At 41.6% G+C, this 15990-nt stretch overlaps 1 protein-coding gene across 12 annotated transcripts in view; it reads right to left on the bottom strand.

Moving 5' to 3' along the window:
- The window catches only part of FN1 (fibronectin 1), a 61339-nt gene extending 46434 nt beyond the window's left edge, over positions 1-14905 (bottom strand). For 4 of the 12 annotated variants that reach the window (XM_073218136.1, XM_073218137.1, XM_017676156.3 and 1 more), the window contains exons 1-11: positions 14242-14905; positions 13144-13272; positions 12091-12228; positions 10591-10722; positions 9481-9618; positions 7226-7384; positions 4846-5037; positions 3810-3989; positions 3005-3181; positions 1859-2011; positions 455-583 (exon numbers count right to left, since the gene is read on the bottom strand). In XM_073218136.1, the coding sequence (XP_073074237.1) occupies positions 455-583; positions 1859-2011; positions 3005-3181; positions 3810-3989; positions 4846-5037; positions 7226-7384; positions 9481-9618; positions 10591-10722; positions 12091-12228; positions 13144-13272; positions 14242-14383 (1669 nt within the window). In that variant the 5' untranslated portion in view covers positions 14384-14905. The remainder of the gene's footprint in view (positions 1-454; positions 584-1858; positions 2012-3004; positions 3182-3809; positions 3990-4845; positions 5038-7225; positions 7385-9480; positions 9619-10590; positions 10723-12090; positions 12229-13143; positions 13273-14241) is intronic. The other 8 variants (XM_017676158.3, XM_017676163.3, XM_017676161.3 and 5 more) reach the window with 6 other exon arrangements.
- Between the last annotated feature and the right edge of the window lie 1085 nt (positions 14906-15990).

Here is a 15990-nt window from a genome sequence, read left to right as displayed (position 1 = left end):
TTGTTTTCTTAACAAGCAACATGTCTCTTTGAGTAAAGGAATATTCATGAGTTACCTTAAAGCTGTTAACACAGCTCTTTTAAGGCTCAACCTTCACTGTTTGCTTAGATCTATTATAAAGGGCAGCCAAGAAAAATAAGGTATTTACTGGCATAATCAGTTGCCCATGTGATTCACAGTCAGCAAAAAGAAAGTTCTCTTTCACAACATGGATTGTCTTTATGATTCAGAACCAAAGAACTAATTCCATTCAATTAAAAAACTGCTTCTGCTACCAAATTCAGTAAACACAGATGACTACCAATATCAAGATTGGTCCATGATTGGAGAAAAGACTTTGCAAAGCTCTCTGCAAGCCACTGATCCGAGTCTGGCCTATTGAATAGGCCTCCTTATCTGAAATGTGCTGACTAGTCTGGTGTCCAAATCCATCTAGCAACATGAGGCTACTTACCAATGGGGTCACACTTCCACCTGCCCCGACCCTGACCAAAGCAGGTACAATTCAGCATGTGTCCCTCCTCGTGACGTTTGTGGAATGTGTCATTCACATTATAAGTGATGTCGTCCACAATGCACTGATCTGTTTAGAAAACAGTGTAATGGGTGGAAAACTTAAATTTTACTGATGAAATAAAAGAGGTTATGCTTTTCAAAGCATGCAGTTCCTTCTGCTTAATTATCAACACGTCCCACTAAAACAACATTTTTATTGGCATAAAATAAACATTTTCACAGCTTAGTCTGGAATACAATTTTTGCATGAAAATAATGTTTCTCTTAGAAACTTGTAAACATCAGAGGTCAAAGTATATACAGCTAAAGAATGTGATAAAATACATCTTCCTGTGGGAAGCCAATTTTTGAACAAATACATGTCTTACTTTTGGAAAAGTTCTTATTTAGTTGATAAGGTCCTTTAGATTTCTGTTTGTTCTGATAAATAGGAGGAAGATTAAAGATATTTATAGAGCACACAGCATTGTGTGATAGTCTGCTCTCTGGAATGGTGGGGGTGGTGAGATATTTGGATTTGGGAAGTAGAATAACATCTATGGCATTCATAAAGTAAAAAAAAAATTCCACCACCTCTGTTCCTGATCTCAGAGAGATCCTGAGAAAATTATTTTCCCTCTTTGGGTCTCAGCTCCTTCATCTGTAAAATGAGGAGTTGGAGTATATGTCTTCCTAGGCTCCCTCTCAGCTCTGCAACACCACATTTAATTACCATTACTCCTAGACTGTGTTACCCACCGGACATCACAAAGGGAGAACAGCTTCAGGTCACTATCGACACACCAGTTACATGGACTATTTATGAGCTCTGAGTTCTACCTAAATCTTACTTTTCAAATCAAAGAAATAGAGAAACTGAAATAACTCTAATAAATCAACATCTCTGTATTATACACCAGGACCCAAGGGGTAAAACTGATCTGAACAAAAGAAACTGATCTCTCTATGTATTTGTCTCCTTAAATGTAGATCTGCAAGGATCCGATTTTACAATAGCAGAGTCTCTTTTCTTTACAGAAATTATCCCATCTTTTCTGGTCATGAACCCAGTAACTAAAAGCTAAAAGGATCAAATGATTGTGTTGTAGTCTTTGAAGCCATCTTTTTGGCACAGCCCAAGTACTTACATCTCAGGAATGTTTCAGAACCTTAGAATGTAATGTCTCTGCCAGCTTTTCTTAACTGGCTGCCTAACATGAGAACCTTATCCAGCATGACAGACTCATAGAGTGGCATTGCATATTTCTTCTCTTGTTTTTGGAGAAGTACAAGTTTTCACACAAAAGTCTGCCTCTCTGTACTTTTTGTCCTTTCAAATGTGGTCACTGGTAAGCAAGCACACCTCGGAGCTGGGAGTAGGCGACACACGTCCATTCTCCACGTCCATTCCCGACACATGTGCACCTCATCATATGGCCCATATCATGCTGTTTGTCCCATTGATCTCCGATGCGATACATGACCCCTTCATTGGTTGTACAGATTTCCTCATGGGCTGTTTAGAAATGGATGAGAAAGGCATACTACATAAATGATCACAAGGTCTAAAAAGGTACTCAGTATTAGCAGTCCAGTTTGGTTCAACGAAGAACTCTCCTTTGGAAAGCAGTCTTGTGTGCCTTGAAGAAATCTCAGCACTGCCCTATGGATGTGTAATTTTGACTACCAAAGAGAGAAGACACCTCAAAGGTCAGCTGTGTTGTAGGGGATAATTACAGGAACACCTAAAGGACGTCAAGCCATGGCAATACCTACGCATTCACACAAATAGGTTGATTTGTTTTAGAAGCCTGCATTTGACTACTGTCCCATAAATATTTTATCCTATCTCAAAGGGAAACTTTGTGTATGGGTATAGAATTGTAAGCTAAAGTGTGTTTTCCTTCTAAATGTAACAGACTCTTTTGTTAAAACAAGAGAAATGAGAGTAACCATCAGCCGTTTTATTGCGTTTCATTGCCCCATATCCATACTTGACAGTGTCTAGTGCACAGATTCCTGGTTCTAAGTAAAATGTATTGGTTCCCCCCATTCTCATTCATACAACTGGAAGCCCCAATTACAAACCAAAAACTAAAAACCAGATCTCTTACATGCCAGAAAACATACAATTATGGTCATTTTGATATTGAATAAGTGACAAACCAAAATTACGTGCAAATTTTGTACATCTGTAACTAAAAAGCTCCTCAGTTTTGTGCTCTTCACGAAAGACAAACTTGTGAAAAATTTATTATTTCCAGACATTTTAAAAAGTGTTTTTATTGTCTTTATACACTTTTGGACCTTAAATTGTACCAATAGGATTTAAAAACTATAGAAATAATTACATAGTTCTTATATATTTGTTTAGATAGGTAGATAGTTATGTATCTCACAAAGAATTCAGCTGTCTCAAAATTAAGTCTCAGTGAGTGAAATAGGAGTAAACTAGCCAGTACTGTTCTGTCTGGCTCCTCATATGGTTTCCACAAGGGCTTTATCTTACCAGCCATGGGGCAGAATCCAAACTTCTGGTCAGCGTCATAGTTTGGTGTGGTTCCACACCATTTCATGTTGTCCCGCCTGCCCTCCGAAGTACAGTCGGTGTAGTTGTGGTTGTTATATAGGAAAGGGAAGTGGCATAAGGCACCATTGGAATTTCCTCCTCGAGTCTGAACCAAAACTGCCCAGAATAATGCACAAATAGGAAGAAAAACATTACAACGGAGATTTCAATGCACGGTGGGGAACTATGACAGGAAGGGTCTGAGCAAGTCGGTTTCTATAGCTAATTCACAGGAAATCTATTTCAGAATAAAAGATGTCTGATAATAAAGAGTTCTGAGCTGCCTGAGGGTATTCACCTTCACCTTCAAAACAAATTTAAATCCAATTTTCACTCCCATTTTCCCAGCCAAAAAAAAAAAAAGATTAAATGGTCGCTTTAAATAAAACGTAGTTTTGACCAGAAGAGAAACAGAAGCATCAGGCGTCCATCATGTGTTTTCTGCAGCCCTGTGGGACTTCCCGCTGATTTTAATATATAAATATCTTTAATCACATCATAATCCCAATGTGTTAAAAATAATTGAACTGGAGGGCTTCTCCCTTGCTGTCATTCCCCAAGGGTCCTGGGGAACATGGAAGGATCTTCAGCTGCTAAGTTAGCTCCATGTCTCTGGGGTCCCAACTCAACAAAAGCAGTATTTCTTACACAGCCTCAAGAAAAATGGCTAGATTGCTGCAAATAAAAATAGCGCATTGAGAAATGGGTTTTTCTCACTGCAGTGTTTTTCCCTTGGGAGACTCACCTGTATGGTCTGTACAGAAAGAATATTTCTGGTCTGTCTCATAATTGGAAGTTGTGCTGCACCAGAGATGCCCATCCTGCCGTCCTTCGGTGGTGCAGGAGTAGAAAGTTCTGCCATTGTAGGTGAATGGTAAGACACATGGCTCCCCATTTGAATTGCCACCGTATGTTTGGGTTACAGCTACGAGCACAGACCAAAAGCATCTCAGTAAATGGAGCTGCATTTATCTCTCAACAAGAACTGATAATTTATAGATTGACTGAGCCTGAGCTTGTGCCCTCAAAGGAAACAGCTTCTGGTATGAAGGGTCATCTAGTTAATGTCAATCAAAATACATCACTCAGGAAGCCACGTCCTTTGTGGATGAGCAACACCTGAGTTCTCCTGCTGAGAACTACATTATTCTACCACCTTGTTACTACTGCTGCTGCCATGCCTCAGTGTCCCATTTGTCAATCTCCAATCCAGGTTTATTAAGGGTGCTGCTCAGAGGATACGAGAGGGACATGTATCATCACTCTGTTCTTCCATAAGAATTAAGACATAAAGCCCTTCTAGGGGAAAAGTCAGGCATACCAACTCTTATTGCTATAATCACTACCACTTCTGTAGCCCAGAAGAGATGCATTATGGTGCCGGAAGGAGTTTATATCACAGAGCTCTAGAAATTTGAGATTTAGAGTATAAAATTTAGATGTTTAACTATTCAGAAAGCAACCCTCATGCAGCAATATTGTAAACAAATAAAACTAACACACAGCAGTTTAATCCCCACAATTTAAAAGAAAATACATAGGTTAAAAAGACTGGAAGAAAATATATCAAATGCAAACATCAGTTATCACAGTGTGGTATGATTATAAGCTTTTCTTGTTTTCTTGTTTTATACATATATATATATTTTAAATGAACATATTGCCTTTCAAACACTTTTAAACACTAAATCATAAAAAGTTAGAAGTACTATTTTTTCAAAAGGTAATGCATAATTGTACATTAATGATACCAAAATAAAAAAAATAAAGGTAATGCAGACCTGTCTCTTGGCAGCTGACTCCATTGCCCAGGCAAGTGCACAGCATTTGCTTATTTCCTTGTGCCTTCAACCACTGCATCCCCACGGAGTAAACCACACCACTGTCTGTGACGCAGTGGCCATATGGAACAGGCTGGGGGTGAGGCTGGGGCTGGTAAATGGCCGTTCGGACATCCGCAAAGGAGCCAGATCCTGAGGGCATGAGAAAAGAAAGTCACAAAGCTGGATAAGAGAAAACAACTAACTACTTTCTGGAGTCTTCAGGGTCCCATACAGATCACTCTGAAATCCATGAAGTTACTGACCTGCAACTGGAAAGAAACACCCCTCCCTTTCTGCATTAGCTTTTGCATTCAGCCTAAGAAAGAATCCACCAGAATCTACCAAATGGTCTCCATCTCCTAGTTCATTTGGAGCTACCAGGATTATAGTTCTACATCACAGACATTGCTCTGCCATTCAACAGAGCAGGTACCTCCAGCAACGCTTCTCTACCCCAGGAAGCTCAGACCATGACTTCATAATCCTTCACGCTGGCTTCCTTCCACACTTCTGACCACGTCCTTGCTCTCTGCCTCGTCTCACTGTCCTCCTTGTCATTCCCTCGTGTGCCCTGCACCTGTCCTCATGCTTTTCCTTCACCGGGAATGGCCCGCCTTGCCCTTCTTCTCTTGGCAGCTTCTGTAAGCCTGGTACATTGGGGCACTTCTCCTGACAATGGTCTTCAGGAGTCCCTGCCACTCCGCCGACCTCTCCCATCTGTGTGACCCTGAGCTCCTCACGGGGTGCCCTGGGAAGCCATACGGGATTCTCTGGGAGCCGTCCCTTCTTCTACATTTTGCTTCTCCCCAGGATTATTTGGGAATTCTGTTGTGTTTTTTTCCTAAAACCAATCAATCCTCTTAAGACTGTTTTCCTTTCAGAGTAAGATGGGCTATGTTGGTCTTTTTAAAAAACTTTTGGAAATCTGTTGTCCTGAAAGCCAGGTCCAGAAGGGCAGAACCAGAACCGATACTGGAATGACTGGTAGACTGAATTCAGTCTCTCCTTAAGCGCTGCAGACGCCAAGGTACTTCACAGACAAGGGATCCCCACATCACTCATATTGGGGAAAGGTGGCATTGCATTCATACATCTCCCCCTGGGAGAGCCACTATATAAAGGAATATAAAGATCATATAGAAGCAGGTTCCATTTTGTATAACCCCGTGTTTCTCCAACATTTTTTGAATAATGAAAGTTTTTCAGTGTAATAGAAATATTAATAAAAATAGAGAACATTTATTGCATGCTCACCTTATCTAACCCCAGGTACCCTTTTAATTTAAGCTACTTGAGTAGATTGATATTTGCAATTTTTTTGGTTAGCAGTAATTTCACTGATAATAATCAAATAACTCAAAGACATTATCCAGTCTTAATCTTGTTCATCTTCGTAAGTGTTCAGAACAGGATGAAAGTTCATCAAAAGGAGAAAAATCCAAGCAAATAATTAATAATTTAGCTAGCTGTCTGACGGATAGAAGGCTAAGCAACTGCAAACACATTGTGTAGTAAAAACTGGATCAAAGTATACTGCGCCAGGTAACAGAAGCACATGTCCTGATCACCATTGTCTCTTTCTTGCAGACTCTTACAAGACAAGCTACAGTACAAATATCTCATTCTTGGACCAGAAACAGGTAAAACTTAAAAAAAAAATATGCTGAGCTTTTGTGTCATTCATTCCCATCCTTAGGCTCCCTCTGAATCTCTCCAATTGTGAATGTCAGCACATGAAGAAAATGACTGTGCACTATTTTATGGAATGCACCAAAGCCTGTTGGAGCATGGAAACCACACATAAAGGATTGTTTCTGCTACAAAAAGAGGAGAATGTCAGGATAAGGAAATATATTCCATTTTGAAAAAAGAACAAATGTACTTTTTCCCTTTTCCTAGCAGAAGAACCAAGTAGTCATGTAACTACTATAACCCTCTCAGTTCCATTAAAAAGCACTTTCAATTTTCAAACGCATATGCTTGTGTTATGTATATGTGTGCATTTATATGCATATATCATAGATCTCTATATGCTTATCTATTCATATCTCTCTATAGAAATTGTGTAGGTTTTAAGATATTAGCATTTTCTTAAATATCAGTTTAATCGCTTGAGGCTAAAACTGTTTTTCCCCCTAAGATCTTCATTTCATTTTTATGTCAATGTAAAAGGTGACTTTAAACAGTTTTAACACCAAAAAAATCTGTAAATGACTGCAGACTATTAGCTAAAACCCTGCAAATCATCCTCAAATGGCCTGTCAAAGGAAAGGTGGACTTGCACAAATATGTTTTGAAATGGTTTCCCATGTCTGGCCCTGGTCACTGTGTGCCTCACCAGTGGACGTGGTCTGCAGAGATGCGTGCCTTTCACATTTCCACTCCCCTCTGCCATTGCCTGTGCAGAGGCACTGAAGCAGGTTGCCTCGATTGTCCTTTTTGCTCCAGGTATCTCCAATTCTATAGGATGTCCTGGTGTCCTGATCGTTGCATCTGTCTATATACAGAAGGAAGCATTTAAGTATGTAAATCAAGTCAAGCTCAGCAAATGCTCAATTCCAGCCTAAACCAAGAATACAGTAGTTTAAAGTTCAGTAAGTTATTTTATGATGTTATATTATATTCAAGTGTGGTGCCACAGGTGGTAAACTTCTAAAAGATAGGGTTAAGTTTTCACATTGTTCCTTTGACCAAATTCATTCTATGGTTTTATATTCTTCCCTCACTTTTCATCTCCAGCTCTCCCAGGCTTTCTCTCAGTAATTACTGTTTATGTCCTGCCTTTCAATTGGGGACTTTCTTTAGAAAACTACAAACAACAGGGAGGCAACCAGGTTTGGAAAGGTCTACCCCAGTTCCCCCAAAGAAGCTATAAAAAGATAGCAGCATCTCTTTCTTCATTTGTATGTAAAAACACTCAGGGGACTACCAACTTCTTTGAGTAAAATGTTCTCCTCTCTACCCCACCCCCAACACCTATTTAAAATTCCTAACAAAACGGTCTCTGGAATTGCTCAGTGTTAACCCTCTGTTGGAAAAGTGGGATTTTTAAAGATAATTTTAAACTCAACTAACTTAGTCTGTGTGTTCCATTATCTGACAAATAGACTGTTTCAATTGTAATCCAGTTTTGCCCATATACTACAATGAGAGTAGAGACGATCTGAATTGTTTGTGAATCAGAAAATAACTGCACAGAGAGGAAAATAGATAGATGATGTAAATTCATACAAACACACAACCACACTAATACCACCAGAATAGAGGTCTGAAATAGAGACATGGCCATTTACAGCTTTACCCCATATCCCAGCTAAAAGTATTGCCTTCTCCTGATTTGTCATTGCACTATTTTTAGTATTTGTCTTAAAGCCCTTAATTTTTACTTTATATAAGATGAATATGTATAAACCTTTCTCATATCCTTGGCCTGCTTACTAAGTGTTATTTGAAGGCTCAGCTAGTGTCCTAATTCATCTTTGCATCCCTATACCATCTGTTCCAAGTAGGGACCTAGAAAATTTCATGGAATAAGTGACTTTTCTTGGAGAAATTTTTCCCAACTTGATAGAAGAGTTTTAAATAATAGACAGGAGTTTGAGTCAGACATCTGATTTATCTTAATGCTAAATAAATCATTGCTGCCAAGGTCTGCGAAGTCTGATAATAATTACAACATTTTACATTTGAAAGATCAAATGAACTAGCACATTTCTGGGAAAGACTTTGTCAGAATTGTTAGCACTTTCCATGAGACTTACTTTTTGTTAGCAAAAAATTCCAATTTGGATGTTGAACATTTTAACATGGTTAAAGATGTTAAGCCAGATAAATAAGTTCAAAATGTCCAGGTTTGATTTTAAGTGTGTTTATAACACCAGGAGTTAACGGCTGTTTTGCAGCAACAAACATTATAGTTGCTATTAGTTTAAAATTTTAAAAAAGGAGCCTTGAATTCATAAGGCAACAAGTAAGGCCTCAAGGCAAGCTGAGACGGAGCAGCAGGGACTCCAGAGGCCAGCTTCTTACAGCACTAATAAGCCTGCTCAGGAGTCTGGGGTGAGACATTGTCCTTAGCCCCAGAACAGACACACAATTTTAACCTAGGGGATAAAACCTTTTTATTTACATCAGTTTTGCTTATGAATATGCCTTATTTACATTCCAAACATAGAAGAAAACCTAAAACTTGAGAGCCTGGCTTCATTCTCTGTCAATAGTACTTATGCCCAAAAATATATTTGCATGTTATTTTAATGATTTCCTTGCTCTTAGTACTTGGAAAATATCTCAGTGATAACTTTGATTAAACATTTGCAACTAATCTTCAGGTCCACAGCACATTTGAAATTTAAATGAATAGGAAGGATCTTAGTAGCCAAGAATTAAGAACTCACTGAACTAACTTTTTTTTATTTTAGCCCTCTTTGAAGATGCAGAATAAATTGCTTATGGAGTTTTTCTTGACATCCAAATGTTACCAAAGCACAGTGCTGTATTGGGTGTGTTCTAAGTGATACACAGTACAATTCTCCCTGGGAATCCAGAAAACAATATCTGACCTCATTTTTAACATAAAGATCTAAAACATACTTCTGGAGGTACAGGTGATGCGTCCACTGCCTTCTCCCAGACAAGTACAATCCACCATCATCCAGCCCTGATAGGGCTTTTCCCAGGTCTCCCCAACAACATAGGAGGTCCCAGCAGCATGATCAAAACATTTCTCAGCTGTAGGGAAATGTGGAGGAAAAACAGAAAAAAAGAAGGGGGTTATTTTGAATCTGTGCAGTCTCCCTGTAATTTAAAGTATCTTGTGTCAGTAAATTCTAGCCACATTTTTTGAAGTGGTACTGTGTTCAAATAGAAAGGCACACCCTACAGTTAAGCACATAGTAAGTATCCAGAAGTCACATAGTAGTAACCAAAGGGAAAGAAAACTCCAGGCAAGTTGGCAGGCAGAAATGCTGTTCTCCTAATAAGTACATGGACTTATTTTCAGCCAATACCATTCTCCATACAAGTACTTTTAGTGAAAAGATCTATGTATGTACCCGGTCTGTAGGAGATGAGATATGCAAAATTCCCATCTTAATTATGAATGACCAGTTATGACTGCCCTCCCAAAAAAGACAAGAAAGTTGTTTACAATTTGTATCTCTATAAAGACAGATATAACACAAAACAAAAGCCTCTGAATTAGGGAACAGTAAGTAAAAAGAATAAAATTTATAGCAAGAAACTTTTAGATTTGTATCAAAAGAATTCAAATGAAGATTGAGACCAGCAGAAACTCAACAACTTTTTATTTTTGACAGAAAAAATTGACAAAGTTGTCACAGCACAAACAATATTGTGTTTCAGTCCAGTGCATTCCAGAAGAGAAATATGTCAAAAGTGTCACTTTTTTTCTTTTAAATGAGAGCTTGACTAAGAAGAAATCTGAGATCAGATATTAGACACAAGAAAAGGCTTCTTCCTAGATCTTTCAACTCTGTCATGTGCTTTTGAAACACAGTTAAGACTGCTATAAATGGTTATTACTTTTTGATCTGATTTAAGACTCTGGAATATAAAACATTTCATTATTTGAAGTAGAACTCCCATTTCAGTATTTTTTGAATTGGAATTCAGATATCTTGTTCATGTAGATTTTGGTTCAAGGCAACATTTGACCCCCATACCCCCCTGAGAGTCACACACCTATGGGCTTGCATGTCCATTCTCCTTTCCCATTACCAAGGCACACACACTCCAGCATGTAACCGCCAGTCTCGTGTGGTCTCCTCCAGGTGTCACCAATCTTGTAGGACTGACCCCCTTCATGGCAGCGGTCTGTTCCAGGTAAAAAGCAAATATGAGAGAAAGTAAGACAGAATATTTTTAAAGAAGAAAACATCTCTTGTTTCTGGGTGGTACTTAGGTTGGTCAAAGTAAGGACACAGAGACCAGCTTCCCCATCAGAGACAGGGGACAACTGAACAGGTCTGCTCACTTGGGTCATTCAATTAAATGTCTTGTTTAAGCATGATGGGAAACCACAGAGAAAACTGAATGGCAAAGAAAGAGGTCATAAATCCTGGTTCCCCAGAGACATCACAGGAAATTGGTCCTAAAGCAAAAAAAGAAAGGCTGGCAGGCATGGCCCTAATACAGACACAGCAGGATGAGCCTGAGAGTGATTCAGGGAAAAGGCCTCCGAGGGTAAAGCTTTGCAGCTTCCACGGCGTGCAGACAGTCCCTAGTTTGCCCCAGGATGGGAATGTCGTGTTGGTGGAAGAAAGCAAAGAGATATATACGTATCAGGATGGAAATCTGGGTACTTTTGTAGGCTGTTAAACACAATGGCACAGCCAGAGGCTGAACTGTCCACTAGATTATATATAAATATTATGGACAACTGACTTTCAAGATTTATCAATAAACTTGGATAAACCCTGACATTAAGTATGGAAAAGCTGATTGGACCTCTTCACCAGGGACTGATTTGTTCTTTTGGACAGAAGCCTGTAAAGTAACTTATACTTAAAGGATGGATTCAAAAAAATTGAACCCTATGTTAATAGAATCTACTGGTAACCCAGTGAATCATACTGGGAAGATTGTGTTAGCTAAACTAGAATTGATGAGATTCAACTTAGTCCCCAAAGTACCTGGGAAGTACTTTCAGACTAATCATTCCATATCATCCCTGGGAATAGAGATTGGCTTTCTGGGCACAAACTATTGGTCCCAAAGAAAGCAGACTGTTTCTGTGAGATGCAACAGGTCTCTGCACTGCGAACAAGAGCAGACCACACAGTGGCTAATTCGCTTTTTGTGATCATCTTCCCAATCACTGAAAATACTCACAAAAGCAATCTGGCTTGAAGACGCCCAGGTAATGTAAAATGGGCAACTCTAATCATCCTGGACCTCCTCTAATCTTACTGCAATGGAACCCAAGAGATCTGCTTGGTTATACTGCATACATGCACACACTCTCACACACACATGGACTAAACACTGATGCCACCTGTGCCCTAAGCCATCCTCCAGAAGCACAGGAACCAGCCGGGTGACCTCAGAGGAATACCTGGTCACCTAGGCTAAATCCCAAACTGAAGAATATCCAGTCACAGATAACAGAGGGTAACAGTGATGGTAATGGAGAAATGCACATTCATGATATTTTAGCATCATTTTACAGAATGTCTCTCTTACTTGCAATGGTACAGCTTATTCTCCCTCGCCCAGCCCCGATGCAGGTACAGTCCCAGATCATGGAGTCTTTAGGGCGCTCGTAAGTGTCACCCACCCGGTAACTGTTCCCAGTGTACTTGTCAAAGCAAGTCTCTTCAGCTGAGGGGAGAAGGAAAGTCCACATGAGCATCACATACGTAAAAGCTTTTCTATTCCACTAATCTCATGCAAAGGAAAACTCACTTTTCCATTCTCTGTGCAGCATGGTACAATGGAAAGTTTTAAAAATTTGAAGTGGGAAGACCTAGATTTTACCCTAGGCTCTATTACTAGAGCCTCAGCCTTTGACTTTTGACAAGCTCCCTAATTTCCTGTAAATTAATTCCTATTATAAAAGATTCTCAGGCCCTTAGGAAAAAGTCATATACAGTATTCCCTTAGGACAGGCTAGATAGTGGAGGAAGGACTTTGGATTCTGATCTCTAACTCAGAAAGTCAAACCAAGGTCTACAGGAAAAGTAAACAATTGGAATAGCCCCACCTCCCACCCAGCACTGTCTGGTTAATCCTACTATTTCCATTTTAGCCTCATCACTGCTTCTCCGCATAAGTTGCTATAATTTACAAGAAACATATGACTGGGCATAAAGGAATGAGAACTTTGAAGTGGTTAGTGGTTTTGTCTTGAACTGAAGCTGACAAATCACTTCACAATATAGTGTTTTCTGGTCCATCATCTTTAACAATTTAAGATTTTAAATTGCTTTCTAATAAATTAAAATTTTATAAGCAATTTTTTTGAAGAGAAAACACATAAACTTTTGTTTTCTCACCAAAGACTTTGGGAGAGTAAAACAAAAAGGAGACTTCAAGAATGACTTTGGGATACGTTTCTTTTCAAGGTAAAAACAACATGTGAAAAGCAGATATAAGTAGCTATTAAATGGTTTTAAAGACGAAATGACAGCTAATTCTATTAGAAAAATACCTCATGTATTTTTACTACTACTAATGAATGCTGAGTTTAATGAACCACATCTATTGAAAGATACTTTGAGGATCCCCACCACTTACGCTCAGGTTTACTCTCGCAGTTAAAGCCTCGGCTGCCTCCGTAACAGGTACACACCAAGGCATTGCCCAGGTAGGTGCGTTCCCACTGTTGGTTTATCTGGTAGTGTTTCCCATTGTCGTAACAACCAGCTGTAAATGATTGAAGGAAATAGTTACTACATTTGCAACCCCTCCCCCACCTTATCCAAATCATGGAATTTTCCTGCACAACTAAATTGATCAGCCTAGGCAACATAGAAAAGTCAGTCAATCATCAGAGCACCAGGAGAATGAAAAGCAATATTCCACTAAAATACAGAGAAACCAGCTGTCTAAAGAGTTAACCACAATATGTACACGTAGATATTTAGATATTCCTTCCCTCCCTTCCCCACAACTCAACTAAATGTTATACACAGTGATGTCATTTCCATCTGGCCAGGGGTCTACATCAAAGGAGTGGAAACATTCTGAAAAGCAGATAACTGGAATTACATTTTGAGACATGCAAGGAAATTCCATGATTTGCGATGACAGTAAGTCAAAAAAGGCAACTTTAAGCAGTGTCCTTTTAGCCAAGGCAAAGGGAGGGTGTGTCTTTGAAAGAGTGGAAGAGGAATTCGGATCTGTTTTTGGAGTGTCCAGAGGGCCGGGAAGGCAATCTGAACCAATTACAACCCTTTCAAGTTAGAAACACAGCTATTCAGCCACTTCTCACCCCTATTTTGAAAACTTTCAACCAACTATTTAGTAACAACGAAAATAAGGACCACGAGGACCACACCAATTCCAAGTGGGAAATTTAAAGGCATACAAAGGCATGCATCATTTTCTCTTTAAAGGAAAATTTTGGTGAATTCATACAGAGGGGGACCTGAACGTGTAGAGTTAAGGGCACTGCAGGACAACGCAGAACCCTGCCCTCCAATGCGTTATCTACCCGAGGCCCCCAGAGCCAGCCTTCTCAAACCGAGAGCCTTTTGTGTCCACAGCCGGCTTCTCTTATTAGCGGTGCATACACTGCACGCGAGCGCGCGCGCAAAAGTTCAGCCACAACTTCGCCAGGCTTCACGGTGCCACGCGTGCGCCAGCCCGTCTCAGCCCGCGGCGGGTACTCACGCTTGCTTTGGCTGACAGCCACCGGCGCCGGCGGCTGCACCATCTGCTGAGCCTGTCTCTTGCCCTTCGAGGCCCGGGTGGAGGGCTCCGCCGTCCCCAGGGACAGGACTGCCAAGAGCAGCAGCCCCGGCGCCCCGAGCATCCTGAGACCGAGCGGGAGAGACGCTCTCACCGGGAGAGGCAAGTTGCCACCAAGTTTAGTTCCCTTCGCAACCTGCGGAAGGAGTCCCTTCCAATGCCTCCTGCGGGCTGCCGCCTCCAGGAAGGCAGGGACCAGAGAGAATGGGGAAGGGGACGGACAGAGGGACAGAGGGAAAGGAGAGGACGAGAGGGCGGTGGCTGCGGGTTCCCTCTTCGCCGCTCGCGCCTGGGGCCCCCGGTCCTCCCCCTGACAGCGCAGCCGGCGCGGGCGGCCGAGCCCAGAGCGCCGGGGCTTATATGGGACGGTCCCCTCCCGCCCCCCGCGAGGCCCCGGGCGCCGGGGAGGAGAGACCAGCCCGGCCGCCCCTTCCTCGCTGCCGCCGCCGCCGACCGCGCGCGGATTGGCCCGGGCTGAGGGTGACGTCAGGGGGACTGTGGGTTCGCGGCGAACAAAAGAGATGCTGATCGCCCGCCAGGACCCGGGCGAGACAACTTTTTTTCGGTTTCCTCTGCGGTCGTTAAACTTTTTGGGGGGCTGAGGACGAGGAATGGGAAGCGGCTGGAAAGGGGTAGACTGGGAGGGGCGGGTGGGGCCGGCATTGGCCGAACCGAAGGGATTGCAAGTTCCCCCCACCCGTTTCCCCTTCCTTTTTTTATGTTGGGGGTGGGGGTGTTGGCGAGTGGGGACATTGCGTCACCTCTGAAAAAAATTCTTTGCACACTGGAGTGTATTTTGGGGGGAGGGAAACCATGAAGTAGCCACCGCTTTGCAGCTGCAGGAATATAGCCTCTGCTGTCCCAGGGCGGGCCTGGCTTTTCTCCTGTTCCCTTTCTTGGGTCTAAAGGACCCTGACCTGGGACTCACTCTCTCTGCCTTCACTGCTTCCTGTTCAAGGCTTCTCCCCTTCCAAACGCCCTACCTGCCCGGCTCTCAGGAGGTGCTGGCTGGGGCGTTGAGGTCCTTTAACGAGCTTCTGCTAAGTCCCGGGAGTGGTGAAGGGCTCTGGGCGGATCCAGGTGAAATTCAGTGAATGGGGTTTCCTTTGAAAGGACAGTGCTGCGAGCAGTTTGCTTGTTGAAATGTACAAGAAAGTCCTTCTTACCTGGGAACTGTTCCCACTAAAAGTGAAATCAGGCCTAGACGACCTGAAAACTGGAAAGTCGGACCTGCCGTGGAGAGAGAAAGAGCTGCATGTCTTTGCCTATGTTCACCGTGCCCCTTACACAAAAAGCCGAGATCTTGTTTGAATCCCCGAAAGCTGAGAATAGACCCTTTACAGTCTTACTCTCTTCCTATGGTCCCTTCTTTGCTTTTATTTGGCATTTTCTTTCAGGAGACATCCCTTTCATCACAGAATTCCCTTCCCCCACGCCCCTGCTACCAGACTTTTTCATTTAAATTATTTACTCCAAGAATGTGGAAAGTTCCCATTTAAGATTGCCCATCTTTTCCTCTAAACTCGGAGAGGGAAAGGGAATATGAGAAGACTCTAGCATTTAGCAGCTCATCACATAGGTCCTTTTTCACACAAACACATGTCACACTTTTAAAGATCTTCGAAAGGAGCCGTCCACAACACAACTGAGACCCCAACTGAAAGCTTCGCC

This window comes from Manis javanica, chromosome 12, assembly GCF_040802235.1.
Source record: "Manis javanica isolate MJ-LG chromosome 12, MJ_LKY, whole genome shotgun sequence".
In the NCBI taxonomy this organism is placed as follows: Eukaryota; Metazoa; Chordata; class Mammalia; order Pholidota; family Manidae; genus Manis; species Manis javanica.
Note: the sequence above shows the minus strand (reverse complement) of the source record. Positions and strands in the feature narration are given on the sequence as shown.